This window comes from Ambystoma mexicanum, chromosome 4p, assembly GCF_040938575.1.
Source record: "Ambystoma mexicanum isolate Mex_15411 chromosome 4p, UKY_AmexF1_1, whole genome shotgun sequence".
Classification (NCBI taxonomy): Eukaryota; Metazoa; Chordata; class Amphibia; order Caudata; family Ambystomatidae; genus Ambystoma; species Ambystoma mexicanum.
The window spans coordinates 1,163,523,578-1,163,540,570 of NC_090927.1; the positions used below are offsets into that span (position 1 = coordinate 1,163,523,578).

Genomic DNA, 16,993 nt, shown 5'->3' on the forward strand with positions numbered 1-16,993 from the left:
TCAAGGAATGATTGATATGGGTTTACACAGACCGACTCAGCCACTCCCCTACGAGGAGTAGCAGGAGCCGATATGACCTCCTCCCACTGACGTGGAACCCCCGATTCAATGAGAATGGGCGACCTCCCCCCTCCCCCTGCTCCAGTAGCAGAGAGTCGCTAGGACTGGGGGGGCTAAAGGGAGAGCGGCAGAGCTAGCACCATTCTCAGCGTGTTCTTCACGGGAGTGAAGACTAGGGGCGCGGATAATATATCATCATACATCCATGCCCCCAGTTGCTTCAAACAATGCATACATGGGCTGGACTGCATTCTCACATATATCGATATCTTTGTGTACAGAGCAGTCAGGCGGAGGTAAGTGAGAAAATCTCTGTGCCAAATAGTAACAGAAGCGTGCCTACCTGAAGGGCAATCTAACAGTGAAGAAAGAAAATAGCAGACCGACAAACAGGCGTGCGAGCAGTGGCGTGCGGCCCATGGTTCTTATAATGCTGGGAGGAGTGGGTGGGCACTCCGAGGCACTCCTTTTGGCGGCAAGCTCAGAAAATAGGGTCCAAAGAATAACAACGGATAGTCCACACCAGTTCGGCAGTCTTCGGGCAGCGTTGCAGGCCAAACAGGCACTCCTCACCTACCTCTTGTAGGTCTTGGAAATATCCTCTGCTGTTACTCACCGAACCGGAAGGAATACTTGATTCCAACCTGGATCGAGATGTGAGGCGAGCCGTGGAAGTCTTCAGAAAACCCAGATCCCCTGATTTCAAAAGAATCAGGCTTCCTCTTAGAGGGGCTCTTTTTCACGACGTACCACTCTGCTATTATGTAAAACAAGGCAGAGCAGTCTATAATGACAAAGAGCGGAATTGAGCGCACCACCAAGCCATGCTGCAAAGAATACAAAAACTGTTTTGAGTAGAACGCCAACCTGGTGTGAAGGGTATACAATATTCAATACAATAGAATCACAGGTACCTGAGGTAGTGGAAAGGAAGGCTTTGAGAGGAAGTCCCGTATCAGTTCAGAAGAATGTTCAGAGTTCCAAATGAGAGATGACAACGAAAAGATAAAATAACAAATGGGAAGGTTAGTATAGGTAGGATAAGCCGAACGGCACGAGGGACGCACTAGGACCGGGATGGTGCAAAACTGGAAAGCGTTCGTACTGCACTTTAGTGGAAAATACACACCATCTTCACAAGATGTAACACAGTCAAGTAAGTAGGTGAGGTAGAAGTAATCCTTAATTTAGTTAGCAGGGCAAAAACTGATAGGAGAACAAAATTCCGCTGGGAACAAGGCTCCTGCTGTAAGCAGAAAACTGAAGACTGGAAATCCGTTCTTGTTGGGGAAATCTGGCAGAAAAACAGGTTGAGCGGGGAACTCAACAGGAGCTTGGCAGTGGAAGGAGACTGCGAGCGGATTCAAAAACCAAGGCAATATACACTGAAGGACAAATCCAAGAAGCAAAACAGGAGACAGAAGCCAAGGTCTGGTAATGGTAGATCAATAATGAAGCAGGATACTCGGAGGGTAAACCGAATGGAATAAGCCGTAGGAAGGCTACGAAAAGGAACGCGGTAACGATCAATTAGCAGCAACGAAGCTCCCGCGACTGACCGCTTTTAAAGAACAAGGGGGCGTGACTTCCGTGAAAGCGAGGCACGTTTGGTCAGCTGACTAGGAAATCTACGTGACCCAAACAGTTTCCAAGGCAACTTGTAACGCTGCCAGAACGAATTCCCTGATTGCGAGATACTCCGTGGGAACGATCTTTTTGGTAACGTTGTTTGTTGTTGACGTAGCATAACATCTGCCTTGTGGTAGATTGACCTCTCCCCCTTTGGCTAAATGATCAATATTAACAAAAAGGTTTTGTTTTCCAGGATGTTGATGGCTGCGCCGGTCGTTGGTAAACTGCAGCACTCAACGACTTTGCTGCACCCTTAGAAAACTGTAATTTGTTCAGGCTGTCATCAACTTTCGAGCCAAAGATAAAGACATTATGCCCATCAAAGGGCATACCTAGCAGCCTGGCTTGCACATCCGGCACAAACCCAGATGTCCTTACACAGGAGAAGCTTCTCAGTACTGAGCTGGTGCCCATCACTCTGCTTGGGCAGTCTGAAGTGTCTAAGCAAGAATGGAGGGCCTGGTACATTGCTTCCTTTCCGTCAGTGACAATATTCAGAAAACCTTACTACAATTCTCTGCCTGGAATCTCCTCTGCAGCCTGTTCAATGGCCAACTACAAGGTGTGGGTATATTTTACCAAGGCGCAGGAGAAGTTTAATGCCTTAAGAGCCATGCTCCCTGAGATGCCCATGCATCCACCTTTTATCGTTTTATCTGGGGCAAAGAAAGATATGCTGAAGATTTGGCCCCTGATTTGGCAACCTGTACTACCAGGCTCTCAGACTAGGCTGTTTTGCGAGAAAATCAGGGTCAGTAGAAGACGGCGAGTACTTCTTTGTAAGGTTCCATCTTACTGCTGGTGCCGAGTAGGGCTTCTGCCATAGCTCTATAAGTGTTTAAGATGGTCCTTTAGGGCTGAATGGAAGGGCAAAACTGGTTCTATATCTGTGAGATCAAATTCTGAGACTTGTTTAGTTGGAGGACTCCAGCCCAGGGCTTCCGACACCTTCCCCATCACTGACCTGTATGCCGCATTAGGATGCACATTGGGGATTTCAATGGTAAGGATCAACGTTAAGGGAAGTGACAAGGCCTCTTGCCTCCTGTAGGTCTGGAGCTAAATCTTCCATCATAGCTTCCTCTGAGAAAAGGGGTTCCCTCTCCATTCTCGCAGAGAATCTTCTAAAAAAAAAAGACATAAAATCTATTCTGGACTTCAGCGCATATCGCAGCACTGAGACCTCTATGCACGACATTGATGAGTCTTTTGAAGAAGCCCCTGACTAGATGTCAAAACGGGCATTGCTGTTGATGCTTCCTGGGTTGAGAGAGGTTTTAGAGGCTCCGTGCTCGTGCCTATCTGTGCACTGAATGATACTTTACTAGAATCTCGACCGGCTTTACTTCACAATGTGTGCTCAGACCCTCATTTTTCCTTTGACTCCGAAAAGGTTGAAGGGCAGCTTTTTCAAACACTTCAAGCATCTTCTGTCTGAATTGTTCTCATTTGTCCTCCACAGCAGATTTGGATGTGAGCCTTACCTACCATTCTAGTGAGGAGTCCGATGACGAATGTCTTCTTCTTCTCTTCTTTTTCTTCGAAGACGGAGATGAATGATGGGAGTCACTTTGGGAATGCATTCTCTTATGCGTCCTCATATTTCACTTGGATTTCTCTGAAAAACTTTCAGTCAATTCAGCCTTTTCTTCGCAGGGGCGCACCTTTGAGGGTGTAGTACCGTAGGATTTGGATGAAGATCTCCTGGCTGTTAATTTCGACCACCTCGTCTGCATGGTCTTCACTGTTAATGAATGACAGGATCCACAGTGTGGTGTGGGCCATTTGTATTGACATCATGTCCAGACCCGAGGCCAAAGACTGTCAAGGCCTCTCAATGCCGCACAGCACCCCCTGGTGGAGATAAAAGTCCTAATTTGTACTGCTACAGCGGAATATATCTAAAATCAGGAATCTGTGGGAGGATACAATCCATTAGAAATTAAAATGTGTCCATTAATAACTGAGATAAGAAGAATGTATGTACTTTGTTGGCAGCCATCTTGATGACATAATCAATACTAGATGACATGCACCATAGAGTGAGATCTTGGAAATAATTAATTTATAGCTACTTTCTGATGGCACAAACCAGTCCCACATTTTCCTATTTAGAACTATGACACAGCATGCAACATACGGACCTGTATTACAACATTTGCAGTGAATTATTGGGCAGCCACATTTAACACCATACATTATTTGCACTTTGTACTGATCCTTCCCATGAGAAATGCAAGTTGAATGGCTGGATATTTTAAAGAGGATGTCCTTTTTTAATGTGGATGTGTTTCTAGAAGATGCTAATTACCCTGATGGTATGCTCAATTCATTAATGAGGACAAGAAAATGAATTCCTTTTTAAAATGTAAACAACTTGTGCATTCATGCTAATGAAATCTGCATCAAGTTTGGTGCCTTTATATACCAAGCCCAAATTCACTTCAGACTAAGTTATGAGATATGTCCAGCAAATTATGTTAAAAGCAACAGTGCCACTATATCGTTATTAGCCATGTCACTCAGTACTGGTTAATTTGTGAACTTTTTTCTTTTCTTTTTTTTTTTTTGTTAGTCAACTTGAACATTATTTAAAACAGCTTTGCTTGAAGGTTTTGGAAATGCAATCAAAAGAATTCTAGATACTATAATGGTTACCCAGTGCTCCAGGTAAGATTTTGAAATGGGAGTATTTTAATCCTATTTTTGAAAGTTGGGAGTTAAAAAGTAAGTTCCATTCCCAGAGGGAATATAAGCAAATATGAATGTTTAAACTCTAAAAAAGAAATGTCTTGTAATAAAAATTCCTTTCCACCTACTTCTACATGCACATCAAAAGAGCATGTGTTCCTCTTCACATCAGGCACTAATAATAGGAGTTTCTTCCTGTGTATCAACTTGTACTACTGATCCAAACATATCCATGGCATTGTGTGGGTGAAAGCAGGAGCAGAGGCTCCTACGTGTCTATTTCCTATCTTTTGTTGGGAGGAGTTTTACTCCCTACTTTTCAATTTTGGGTTTATATGCCTGTTTTTAGGGATCTAAAAGTGTCTGAAATACCCAGTGTCTGAAATACCCCTTTTTCTGTAGGGCTGATGTTACCTCTAAATGTATTCTACACCTTTGTTACTCTTCCTGTTTACATTTGGTCTGGGAACACCTTGGGGGTACATTCCCATCTGTCGCAGAAATATATTTTTGACTAGATGTAGCTTAAATTGTCCTTTTTCCACATACCAACAATAAAATAATACCAGATCCTAGGTGCTAAATTCCCACCTTTCATGTGTCAAGTATATGTAAAATGCCATACTTTCAGCAAAGACACATTTATGCAAATAAAAAACAGACATATTCTTTTTCCATATAATCTATAATAAATGCAAATAAATCATTACAAACAAAACTTGGCATAGCAAACTGTACAGACATAAATAATATTTTCTCTTTTCAATTGACATTCAATATTTTATCACAAAGCCTTCCATGATTTTAATTATTCAATGCAGTTCCTTGACCTTAAAAAAGTGCCTTCCAAATTTACAACTTGTGCATTCAAAGCGGAGATCAGGATTTCATGCCCAGAAAAACATTAAAATCATGAAGGTAAAATGGGATGAGGGAAAGTAAAAAAATAATCGCCATATAAGCTCTTTAAAATTTTATATTACAGGCTTCTAAAATATTTTTAGCACTGGTTGTAGACTCTCTTTAAAATACTGATATAGTGTACTCAGTAAAGGTTGACCAACTGCTTGTCAGAATGACAGGATAACAATTAGTCAAATATAGTGTCCTTGGCTATGCATAGTACCGGGCAAAAGATGTAATATCAGGTGCATCCAAAGGAATGCCAAAGGTTGAACAGTAGCAAGAAAATCTGCCATGGTCTCACAACCTTTCCAGTGTCACTTGCAAGCACTTTCGAGTGCTCTTTTTCCTCAGAGCGTTAATACATGTTGGTACAGCCACACACTTGATTCTTCTCATTAGCTGCCAGTGCCAGCATAATAATATGGGCACATTAGTTCAAGCTGATAGGCAAAGCTGCCACATAGGGTAAACTAACAGTTGGCACGGGTCCACTCTTTGATGGGCTCCTATCCTTCGGCGACATCATATGGGAGGTGGCCCATTCGTGTATCTGAGCATGGGATGGAAGGACCGGGCAAAGTTATTGGACAAGGTGCAGCTGTAATCTTCCTCAGACATTGGCGCAAGACAGGCAAGACCAATCAACAGCAGCAGTAACAGCTGGAGTGGAAAGGCAGCTCTGAGTACACGGCGGAAGAACGAAGGCTGTTGCTGACCCAGGTAGGCCTCAGAATGGGAGGAATCTGAGCCAGCGTCTTTGGACCTAGGAAAGAAAATCTAATGTTAGACAACAATGCCAAATAGGTAACTTCTCAATTTTATTCATAGCTCTTTCAGACGTCATGTAAGCATACAACTGAAATAGTAGGCCATTATGGTTTTAAATCAACAATCCTACAAGTGTTTATCTTTTGTACCTTAGTCTTAAATCCTAAGTGATAAAACTTATGTTTTATCAATCACGATTAAGAGTGAATAGTGGAAATATCTAAACACTTCAGCCCTATTTCTAATGATCTGCCACAACTAAAATGTTAATGGTTGTTTCCTTTTGAAGAAAATTCACAAAAATATCAAAAGTACACATAAAAACTAACGTATGAGAAACATACACTACACAATTCTATTACTGCACAGACTATGTGCACATGGTAGGAACATTTGGTCAGAGAAATGTATATCTGAACAAGGCAACAAATGCGAGCATGTGCCATTCTCAGTTAAAACTGATTGTATGAAAATGCCATGAAAATGAGCACCCGTTTGATCTTGCACTGAACTGGTTTCTCCATTCTTTAGTTGACATGCGTCTAGCCATATGGCCAGCACTGGACGGTAGGCACTTCCTCACCATCTTCAATATAATAGCAAGGCAAATATTGACCCCTTGTACTGCATACAAAAGGGTAAAATACATTATGGGCCCTTTTAAAAACACATACTAGCTGTGATTTGCTGGAAGGAACTATATGACAAACATTTAATGACTACAATCAGCTCTCTGATGCTTGTATCTGTGTAAATTCACATGGTTTACATAGACCCGACATCTAGTGGTTGTTGCAGAGTATTACATGACTTACTTAAGAAAATCGAAAAAGGGACGTTGACAGTGTGAGTTTGTAATACTATCTATACTGTGGGTACTGTACCCATGGTCATTCACGCGTTCAGTTCCTCTGATTGTTTTATTTCTAGCCTGAGGTAGCATGTAGCGTGCAGTAAAAAGATAAAAGATTTAATCTATGTTGGCTATGTACCGTCTACTCCCAACGAAGGGAGGAAGGCACCGTGCGTGAGAGGACTGTGGATTTTCCAGGATCTTTCCAATTCGACAGGCAGAGACAGTGCAAACCGTTAATCAACTGGCTTTCTGAGAAAGACTGCCGGTATCGTCGAGGGGTATCCATTCTCTGTCTTCTGAGTTGGGCGGAGCTTAGGATTCTGTGACCGATGCTGAGTATGCTATGCAGGTCTTGGAGGAACTTCAAGGAGAGCATCCGGTTGGGGAGGATTCACAGAGCAAAGCCAAAGAGGGGAACTTTTTAAAAGCCTTTGAGGAGAGTGGAGCATGAAAGAAAATGACTGGTACCAGTACTTTCGGAAGGTGCTTCAGACAATGGGCAAGAAGACAAAATGACCAGTGATGGACTACGGTTGGTTAGTATACAGCTGGAAAACACTGCAGGAAGGGGTGCGTAATGAGGGGGAGATCTACGAGGGGGATTAGGTAGTTTCATGACATACAATACTCCTATTGATAACGGGGGTATGTTTACAGAGCTATTGTGATCTTTCCAGGTGTGCTGGCGAGGAGATGAATGTACAGCATTTTTGGGGCGGCCTACTGTCCTTGGAGGTAGAGAGAAGTGGGTAAATTGGGGGAACACTCTTGTTTTTTTCAATGTGTGGATTAGTTTATGCGGTTCTGTAAGGTCTAGTGGGTAAGCAGTCTTCAGGAGGAAACGTAGGGCGGGGCAATGCGATGGAGTTTCCACAACGTCACTGAAGGAAAGGGGAACGCACATCCCAGGATGGGTAATGGGTGACTGTGAGAGTGCAACATTGGCGTTTGCGTCCCTAAACGTGAGGGGGCTAAACTCGCCCTCTAAGAGGGCACTGTTAAAGAGAGAATTAGTGAGTGAGGGGTAAGGGTTCACTCTTGTTTCTCCAGGAAACACACTTTAGGAAAGGAGAGGATCCAATGAGATGGGGTACAGCCATTGGGCACACATATTGGTCCTTGTTGCAAAAGAAGAAGAGGGGAGTGGGCAATTAGATGATGTGGCCATTAAGGTGGATCGGGAGGGGAGACTTCTTATGGTTAAGGCAGTGGTCTTCAAACTTTTTTGGCCAGGGCCCCCCTGAGCAAAATTTGGGCAGGTCGGGACCCCCCAGAAATGCCAAATGGACAGTATATATTGCGCGCCGTCACCTGCTCCCATCAAAGTCGCTGGGCTCCCTCATCCCACTCCTACCCAGTCGCTGGTCTCTCCCCACCCCATCACACACCCAGGGCTCTCCCCACTCTGCTCCCATCACTATCCCATGGTTCCCGCCCATTGTGCTCCCACCATAGTCCCTCGGTTCCCCCATCCCGTTCCCAACACAGTCTGAGGGCGAGTGGCGGCTGGTGAATCTTTTTTAAGTGGAGGGGCATTAAGGGGAGGTTCGGGGGGGTTTCCCCCTGTGAATTTTTTTTTAAATAATAGGTTAAAATGTTGCATTGTAGAGCATACTTTTAACAAAAAATGGGTAAATAGCCAAACAGTTTGCAATTGTTGCTGGGAGTCCAGGGGGCAGGCATTGATATTTTATTTCTATCGCGCTCGTACACAAGTGTTTCAGAGCGTGGCAAGGGAGGGGAACAGAGGAGAATAAAACAGCGATCTTACTAGGTCCAGTGACATTGAGAACGCGCAAGTGTGAGGGGAAAAGTGCATGGAAGGGGGGAGAAGTGGAAAGTGCGAAGCAGAGGAGAAACAGATAAATAACAATAAATAAATAATAAAGGCAACAAACAGTGGTAGTGCAGCCAGCAATTTGCAAGTGCTACGTTTAAGGCAGCAGACAGGGTAGGTCTGATAAGTGCAGGAAGAAAGATGGTTCTCCTCAAGTTTTAGAGTGGCAGGGCGCTGTTCCAGAGGGAGGCCCCAGCCGAAGACGGAGATCTACCCCCAGCTCGTTTCTTTGATAAACGACTGACCCTGAGGGAGTTGGAGGTAGAGGAGTGAAGAGCTCGAGAGGGGAGGTATTTGCGGAGGAATAGCTGAAGGTATTTTGGACCCAGGCCCCAGAAAGCCTTGTGGACAAGGCAGAGGGTTTTGAATGATAGATGTCCGGTAAAAAGATACCATCCCTGTCCCCTGGGCCCCACTGGTCCTAACACAATGAACATGATTATGTGTATATGCAAGGCGCTGCACATTCATACAGCAATCACTATCATTCACATGAGCATCCATCACCATACACTCACTCATAACGCATCCATACACATGTTTAAATAAAAACAATGAACATAAACGTACCTTCTGCATTGGCCTGTGTGTGGGTGCTGCTCCAGCTGCTCTGTCCGTATGTGCGAGGAGGCGCAGGAGCTCCCCCTCGGACATACAGACATGCAGTGCCCAGTCTGTGACTAAAGGAATGAATATCCATTTACAACTGTGGGCCACTTTTTCATTGTTGCCTGAGACAGTTTCATGCTTCAGCCCGCCCATGTGGGCCACCCCTGCCCATTTCTTCCAATCTAAAAAAAAAAAAAAAAAAAAAAAAAAAAAAAAATCTTTTTTCATGCTGAGCTCTCAGGGCCCCCCTGGGATGCACCCGCGGACCCCTAGGGGGTCGCGACCCACAGTTTGAATACCACTGGGTTAAGGGGACAATGCAGGGACAGACTCTTACCTTGGTGTCCCTATATCCCCCAAATATGAACCAACTAGATTTTATTAGAGGGGCGTTGCAACGTGTACAGCGATGGGCACCACAATAATTGGGGGAGATTCTAAAATCATTCAGGACCCTATTCTCAATAGGTTGGTGCTCAACCTTGACTGAGATGGGGTAGAAGGACAGGCGGGCTCACGTTTCTGGAACTCCTACCAGGACTGTTTCCGGGGTGATTCTTGGAGGGAACTTCATCAGGGTGAAAAGGGATATACTTACTTTTTTCAAGTGCATAAAACTTACAGAAGAATAGATTACCTTTTGGTGGAAGAGGGTAAGGAGCACCTTTTGAGGGAGTGGACATAGTGCTGATAACATGGTCCGACGTTAGGGTGAAAGTCGAACTAGAGTTTGATATTATAACATGGAATAGATAGAGGTGGCGCTGTAACAACATGCTGTTTCATGATGGGCTATTTAGAGAGGGCCTCAGGAAAGAGATGCAGCACTTCTTTATAAATAATGATATTGGTGAGGTTAGGTTGGAGATGGTTTGTGAGGCTGCCAAATTCCCGATTAGGGACTCCTCACAACTGAGAGTTCTAGGAAGAGGAAAGTGGGGGAAGCACTGGGGATTCAATTCTGAGGAAAGGTCAAAGCCCTTGAAGAGAGGTATAGGAAGGACACAGGTGATAAAATTGAGCTCTTGCAAAATATTGGTGCAGCAAGGGCAGCGTTAAGGGAGAACAACCATTATTATGAAAAAGGTGACAGGGCTGGATCAATGCTCGCAAATAGACCACACAGGAAAGTGTGCAAACTCGAGGAAGGGACGGACAATGAATGGAGTAGGCCTGAGGAGGTGGCAGAGTGTTATGCACAATACCACTGAACACATTATGGTAGGGAGACAAGGTCAGATCCACTGGATGTGAAGGATTACCCAGAGGGAATGGCGCTTCTAAGGCTAAAAGAGGAGCAGGTCTGAACGTTAGAACGGGAAGTAACTCTGGAGGAGGTTCAGGGCGCGATCCGGGGCCGCAAAGTATGGAAAGCACCAGCGGAGGATGGATTTTCGGCATGCTTTTATAAGACATACAGTGGAGTCTTGGCACCATTCCTTGTTAAACTATACAACAGGATGCAAGTGGGTATTGATCCGTCGTCATCTTTATTGAAAGCAGTTATATCCATTATTCTGAAAGAGGTGAAGGACGGGATGCTATGTTCCTCCTACAGGCTGATCTGTTTGTTGAATGAGGATGCGAAAATCCTTACCCAAGTTTTAGCATCTAGATTGGAGGAGTGCATCATGGAGTTGATCCATGGAAATCAAGCGGGCTTTGTTCAGGATATACAAGGAACAGACAATCTGAGAAAGACCCTCAATCTTCTTGCACTCCCAGAAGCAGCTTGAGTGGAATCAGTACTATTGGCGTTTGACGCCGAGATAGCATTGAATAGGGTCGGCTGGTCCTCCCTCAAGACTACACTGTAGAGGTTTGGATTTGGGCCACGTTGGATCTCTTGGGTGACAGGGTTATAATCAACCCCTATGGCGAGGATAGCTGTTAATGGAGTCACTTCTGACAAAATACCCTTAGAAAGAGGAACTAGACAGGGCTGCCTGCATTCTCCTCTCATTTATGAGCTAGTTATGGAGCCGCTGGCAGCCAGGCTCCGAGGGAATGCCTTGTTTCAAGGGTTTAGAGTCCAGGGGAAAGAATATAAGACGGCCTTATTAGCGGACAACATGTTTTTGTACACAAAGCATCTACTGCAGTCTGTACCCCACATAAGATAGTGAAGAATATGGCAAACATTCAGCATTCAAAATAAGTATGTCTAAATCTACCTTGCTCCCTATGCGGAAGCTCTCATCGGACACAGAGGTGTATCTTGATATGACAGACTTTGTGGGGGTAGAGCGGGCTTTCAGTTATTTTGGAATTAACGGGACAAGAAATGTTGATGAGATCTTTCCATAGAACCATGGTAAATTGTGGGTTATGAATAAAAAAAGACAGTGCTTGGGTGAAGAGGACACCCTTGTGGTTTGTGCATCTGAATACCATCAAAATGAACATACTTCCAAGACTTCTCTACCCATTTCAGATGCTGCCAGTGGTTGTGCCAAGTAATTTGCCAAGCAATATAAAAGGGATGCATTGGGATTCCTGTGAGGGAAAGCCAGAAACAGGATTCATTTTGCAATTCTAGTTCTACCCGCGGGTAAAGGGGATGGGGGGGGGGTAAACTTTCCTGACCTGGATTCTCATTACAGAGCAGCACAGCTGTGGGTTATTATTTATCATTTAGACCAATCATCACAAAAACAATGAGTTGAGCTAGAAAATGCAGTAGTATACACAGTTACAGTGGCAGACTGGTTGTGGGTCGCAAGGCATAAATTATCCCGGAGGATTAGAGAACACCCAGTGTTGGCAGTGCTATGGGATTTATGGAGGCAAAGGGTGGCTACGAGCCTGTTTTTGACATAGCCATCCCCACTGAGTTGTGTCTGGACCCCGCCTATTACAGACAGCATTGTTGACCCCATTTGGTTTCAGGGCTGGTATGAGGGCAGACCTGGGAAGACGGGACAAGTGTGGGTAGGGGGAGAATTTCTTTCAATCTCTCACTCACAAGAGTTGCTGAACATTGGTCCATTATCAGTTTTTCTATATCTGCAACTTAAGGAGGTAATACAAGCTAGTAAGTGTGGGGAGAATTTGAAGAGTGATTTGACGCCCTTTGAATTGAAGTGACAAAGGGAGACTCTGTAAGTTGTATACATTACTGGTGATGGCAATCCCTCTCGAACCACTGAGAGCCCTAATGCAATAGCAGGCTGATTTAGAGCAGGACACGATGAAGGACTATGGGTAAAAAAAGTGCAGAGGAGTCTCAAGACGTTCATGTCTGCCCAATATCAACTACATGTATTTAAACTTCTACACCACTGCCAATATACTCTGGCTAAATTATCCCGCATGTACTCAGGTGGAGCCCTCTTTGCTGGAGAGGTTGTGGACAAGAAGGTACTTACTGGCACATTTGATAGGCCAGTGGGAGGGTGGAGACGTACTGGAATTAAGTTCTGTCCTTGGTTAGGGATCTGAATCACATAATGAGAGCACCAGACCCACGGTTGGTTCCCTTTGTGTTGGAGGGTGTTGAAGGGTTGATGGAACCTTAAGATCATATGACTCATAATGTATTGCTGGCATAGAGGGCAACGTTGGTGTGCAAGTTGAAGGATGAGAAACTGCCCACAAAAATGGACTGGATGCGGATTGCTTATGAATTGTTCGAAATGGAAAAAAGGACTCGCTTACTTAGGGAATTGCTGCGCAATACTGAATTGGAGTGGCTTCCCTTTGTGACGAAGTACATGGACAAGGAAGACCGGAGTTCAGGGAGAGTGAAGGATAAGAATGATGTAGCCAAGTGCTAGGAACCAGTCGGTGGAAACAGGTTCGGAAGGACCCGTTTAGTAACTCCTGTGTAGGCTGCTTGGGGGAGGGGTGTGGGTCAGGTATTCTTGAAGTTTAGCAGACGGGCAGGTTTGATATGAGGCCGATTTGACCCATAAGGGGTACAGTAGAGGTTAACAATGTCTAGGAATATAATATTAGAAATCTTTAAGGTGACGGGATGAGGAAGGCTGCAATTCCCATAGTATGTGCATGTCGCCCATTATTATATGGTCATTGCTGTTATAAAATCAATGAAGTACGATTGACAAAAATAAAAATGGCTGTACCAAGTTTTCTAGGCTGCAGAAAGGTCAAGAAGAACGCGCTATTCATCGGTTGATGTAGCTGATTAAGTTTTGGCATAAGGCACTCCTGATTCACAAAGAGAGGAAATAGTATTGCATTGGTTAAGGAAAGATGTTTGCTTTTCCCACCCTGGGTATGAGCTATACTCTAAAAAGTTCCTATAACATCAGAATAAAATGTAACATACAATTAAAGTATACTTGGCCAATCTTGGTCGACATGAGGATGTGAATTGGTCACTAACCAACAACACGCCAGGCATGGATGCAGAATTTCTGATAGGAATTACTGGCCATAATGAAATCTCTCCCAGAACATCTCCATTAGGACACTGGATAAAGTCAAACTAAACTTGGCATCAGGTCTACAAAAGGTGCATGGAACAAAATGTGCACTGGTCACTGGCTAGTAATATTTCACTCTTGGCGGGTAAGGAATGGTGTGCTCTGTGTATGTATAGAATTGAGGTGGCGAGTTAGTATTTTATGGCTGGCTAGTAGTTTCAAACTTGAATTTTTTCCCCCTGAAACGTAGATTGCAAAGGCTTAATTAATAACTCAGTTCACGATTTTTCTTTTTTATGATCTGCATTACAGTCTGAATACTGATATCAAAACACACATATAGACAACTTGGAATTTATTAGATACATGTAGCTTTGATATCAGACTTTTCATATCATATGTTGAAGCATTTCGATGTGTCCAACTTAAGCCCTTTCCAAGCCTGACTATCACTGTTGGACTGGGGCATCAAATAGCCTGCAAAGAAAAAGGTCTCCAATGGGCACCAATGAAAAAGCGTCCCACAGTTTCAAATGGCAATTCATTCCTTTTGTGACATACTGAGTAGTACCCAAGGGAGAGGTCTTTGATCAAATATGATGCAAATTTAGAATTTTAAAGATTAATTCATTAACACTAGTCAAAACTACTAGTCACATGATGAAGTAACGTATCAAACTGGCCCAAGTGCACCATAAAAGTGACCCACTTTGACCAAAATAGCATTTTGTATTTTTGGATCGGACATTGCCCTCTAGGCCAGTACGAGCCGGCTGATTACCTTCTTTGCAGTATCTGAGCATAAGTCTCATAGTCCTGGAATTCACTATCGGGCCATATTAAAAACGGGAAAATGCTCTTGAGATGTAACAATATAAATGGGACATGATTTGCTGACCCTCAAGGATACAAGAGACTAATTGTCAGGAATACTCATTTTCTATCAATTTGTAATTTCCAAGTTCACACAGTATAAAGTACGGGTATGGCATCAGGGAGGGGGGGTCTTCACATTTGGCACTGTTGCTTTAGATCAAGTAGACCCAAAAGGGCCTTTCCTAACCACAACAAGGTGAAATCAGGACCTTCCAGAGATGGTCTGGCTGAGAATGACGGATGGAAATGCAGTATAGCAAAATGTCAGCTACACACCTACATATTGGCTTGAAGTTATTACTTTTGATGTATTGCTTTTCTAGATTATGCCTTCTCTTTCTCCTACAATCTAACAGGGCTGCGGGTTTCAGTTGTATTTTGTTATATGAATTTACCACATTCCCTTGCACACTTATCTATGTTTACTCTCGCCCTATGCTACAATAGATCATCTTGTTTTGCCAAGCAATAGTTTGCTTACCTCTGCCAGGCAGCGATAGCTCACCTTATGTCTTTTTATATTATTTATGCAAAGGACAGGATTTTCCACATCTTCACTGGTAAGACTCACCAATACAATAGCCAAGCTTTCACAGCACCCAAACGGAAAGAATCCTATTCCATCCCTGATTATCCTTTGTGTTTCTGGACAATTCTCCTTTTACACGGTCTGCTCTTGACACGGTTACTCTCTGCAGCTAGGCTGGGCAGTCTCCAAATTAGTATTCGAGGGTTTCCTTTTGGGTAGGAAAGAGCAAGCCCAAACAAATCAGCCTCCAGCTGTAATGTTGTGCTACACCACTTCTCAAGCCCATTACACAACCACACACTACTTCTTCTACGAGATTATGACTCAGAGACTGCCTTCATGAAAAATGCCTCTACTAGTACAGACACAACGTAACTCACACTACTACTTCTGCACTATCTTCAATTAATCTGTGGGATCAGAATGGATCCAGAAGTCTACAAGCATTACCCTTGACCTCTTTACCCGGCACCTACCCTCTTTTCACCTTTTTATCCAAAGCTTACAGTCTAGAGGCCCCCGTCACGGGAACAATATGCCAGCACACAGACAAACCTCTGAGCTGTGAAACCATTACAATAGTGATTTTGCACAATATAAAAGCTCTCTAGCATAACATAACATAAATTGCTTTATCATTGGGTTATAGATTTTCTTAGATCTAGTGAAGGAAAACTCTCTGAGGGTAAAGTTGACAATTGAATGCAACATGAATTTGAAGTATTTGTAACGCGCACACAACAAACTTAATTGTGTCCTGGTGCAGGTGATACCATATAATAGGAACTAAAAACAATAAACCTGGTAGAAACAAATGACACAGAAATTCAACAAAAAGCCATCAACAACAGGCTTACTTAAATAGGAAGGTCTTTAAAACCGCTCTAAATCTCAGAGAGGTTGCATGTCTTAGGCTCAGCGGAAGACTATTCCAAAGTCTGGGTCCGGCAACTGAGAAACAACAATCTCCTCTTGAGCTACAGTTTGTCTGGGGGACAACGAGAAGAAGTTGGTCGTCAGACCTGAGAGCTTGAGTTGGTCTATAATGCTTCAGTTTATTTATCAAATAAACTGGTGCCAGCCCAATCTAACATTTGTAAACCAGACCCCCAATTTTAAATGTAATCCGCTCTTTCACTGCCAACCAATGTAGTGATCGGCGGAGACCAGCAATATGGGTGTTTTTGGCTACATCAAAGACCAGTCTCACACCCGCATTTTGTGCTTTTTGAAGGCGATGGACCTGATTACCCAGCACTCCAGCCAAAGTCCATTGCAATAATCTAAATTGAAATTGACTAGTGCCCCGACCACCACAGCACGATCAGTAATAGGAACGTAGTGTAGTGCTTGACGCAAAAGGCGGATGTTATAAAAAACCGATTGGACTTTGGCCGAAATCCGGGCATTACATCCCAAGTCACTCTGCCAAATACAGCCGAGATGTTTTACTTTGGTGGTATACTTCAGTCTGTTGCCCAAAAACTGGGGAGGAGGGGGAGGCATTTGTTTCCTTCAAGGAGATGCTTCGGCCCAAACGGGATCACCTCAATTTTTTGGGGATTAAGCAGTAGCCAATTATTTTCCATCCAGGTTCCAATTTCTTCTAGACACCTGCTAACCAAGGCAAGAGCTTCCTCCACATTGTCGAGTCTAATGTATAGCTGGGTGTCATCAGCGTACAAATGAAATCTGAGATGATATTTCTTTAAGATAGTCATGAGAGCACGAAGGTAAATATTAAAAAGGAGTGCAGAAAGTGACGATCCCTGCGGCACACCACAGCACTATTGGAGGATATCTGAAAGAAAGCCTCCAACCTGAGCACGTTGTTGACGACC

The 16,993-nt window shown here is 43.7% G+C and overlaps 1 protein-coding gene across 18 annotated transcripts in view; it reads right to left on the reverse strand.

The window, feature by feature from the left end:
- Nucleotides 1-5,049: 5,049 nt before the first annotated feature.
- The window catches only part of SYNE1 (spectrin repeat containing nuclear envelope protein 1), a 1,651,720-nt gene continuing 1,639,776 nt past the window's right edge, over nucleotides 5,050-16,993 (reverse strand). For 17 of the 18 annotated variants that reach the window (XM_069606781.1, XM_069606782.1, XM_069606785.1 and 14 more), the window contains one exon: nucleotides 5,050-6,052. In XM_069606781.1, coding sequence (XP_069462882.1) covers nucleotides 5,812-6,052 — 241 coding nt within the window. In that variant the 3' untranslated portion in view covers nucleotides 5,050-5,811. The remainder of the gene's footprint in view (nucleotides 6,053-16,993) is intronic. The other variant, XM_069606794.1, reaches the window with a different exon arrangement.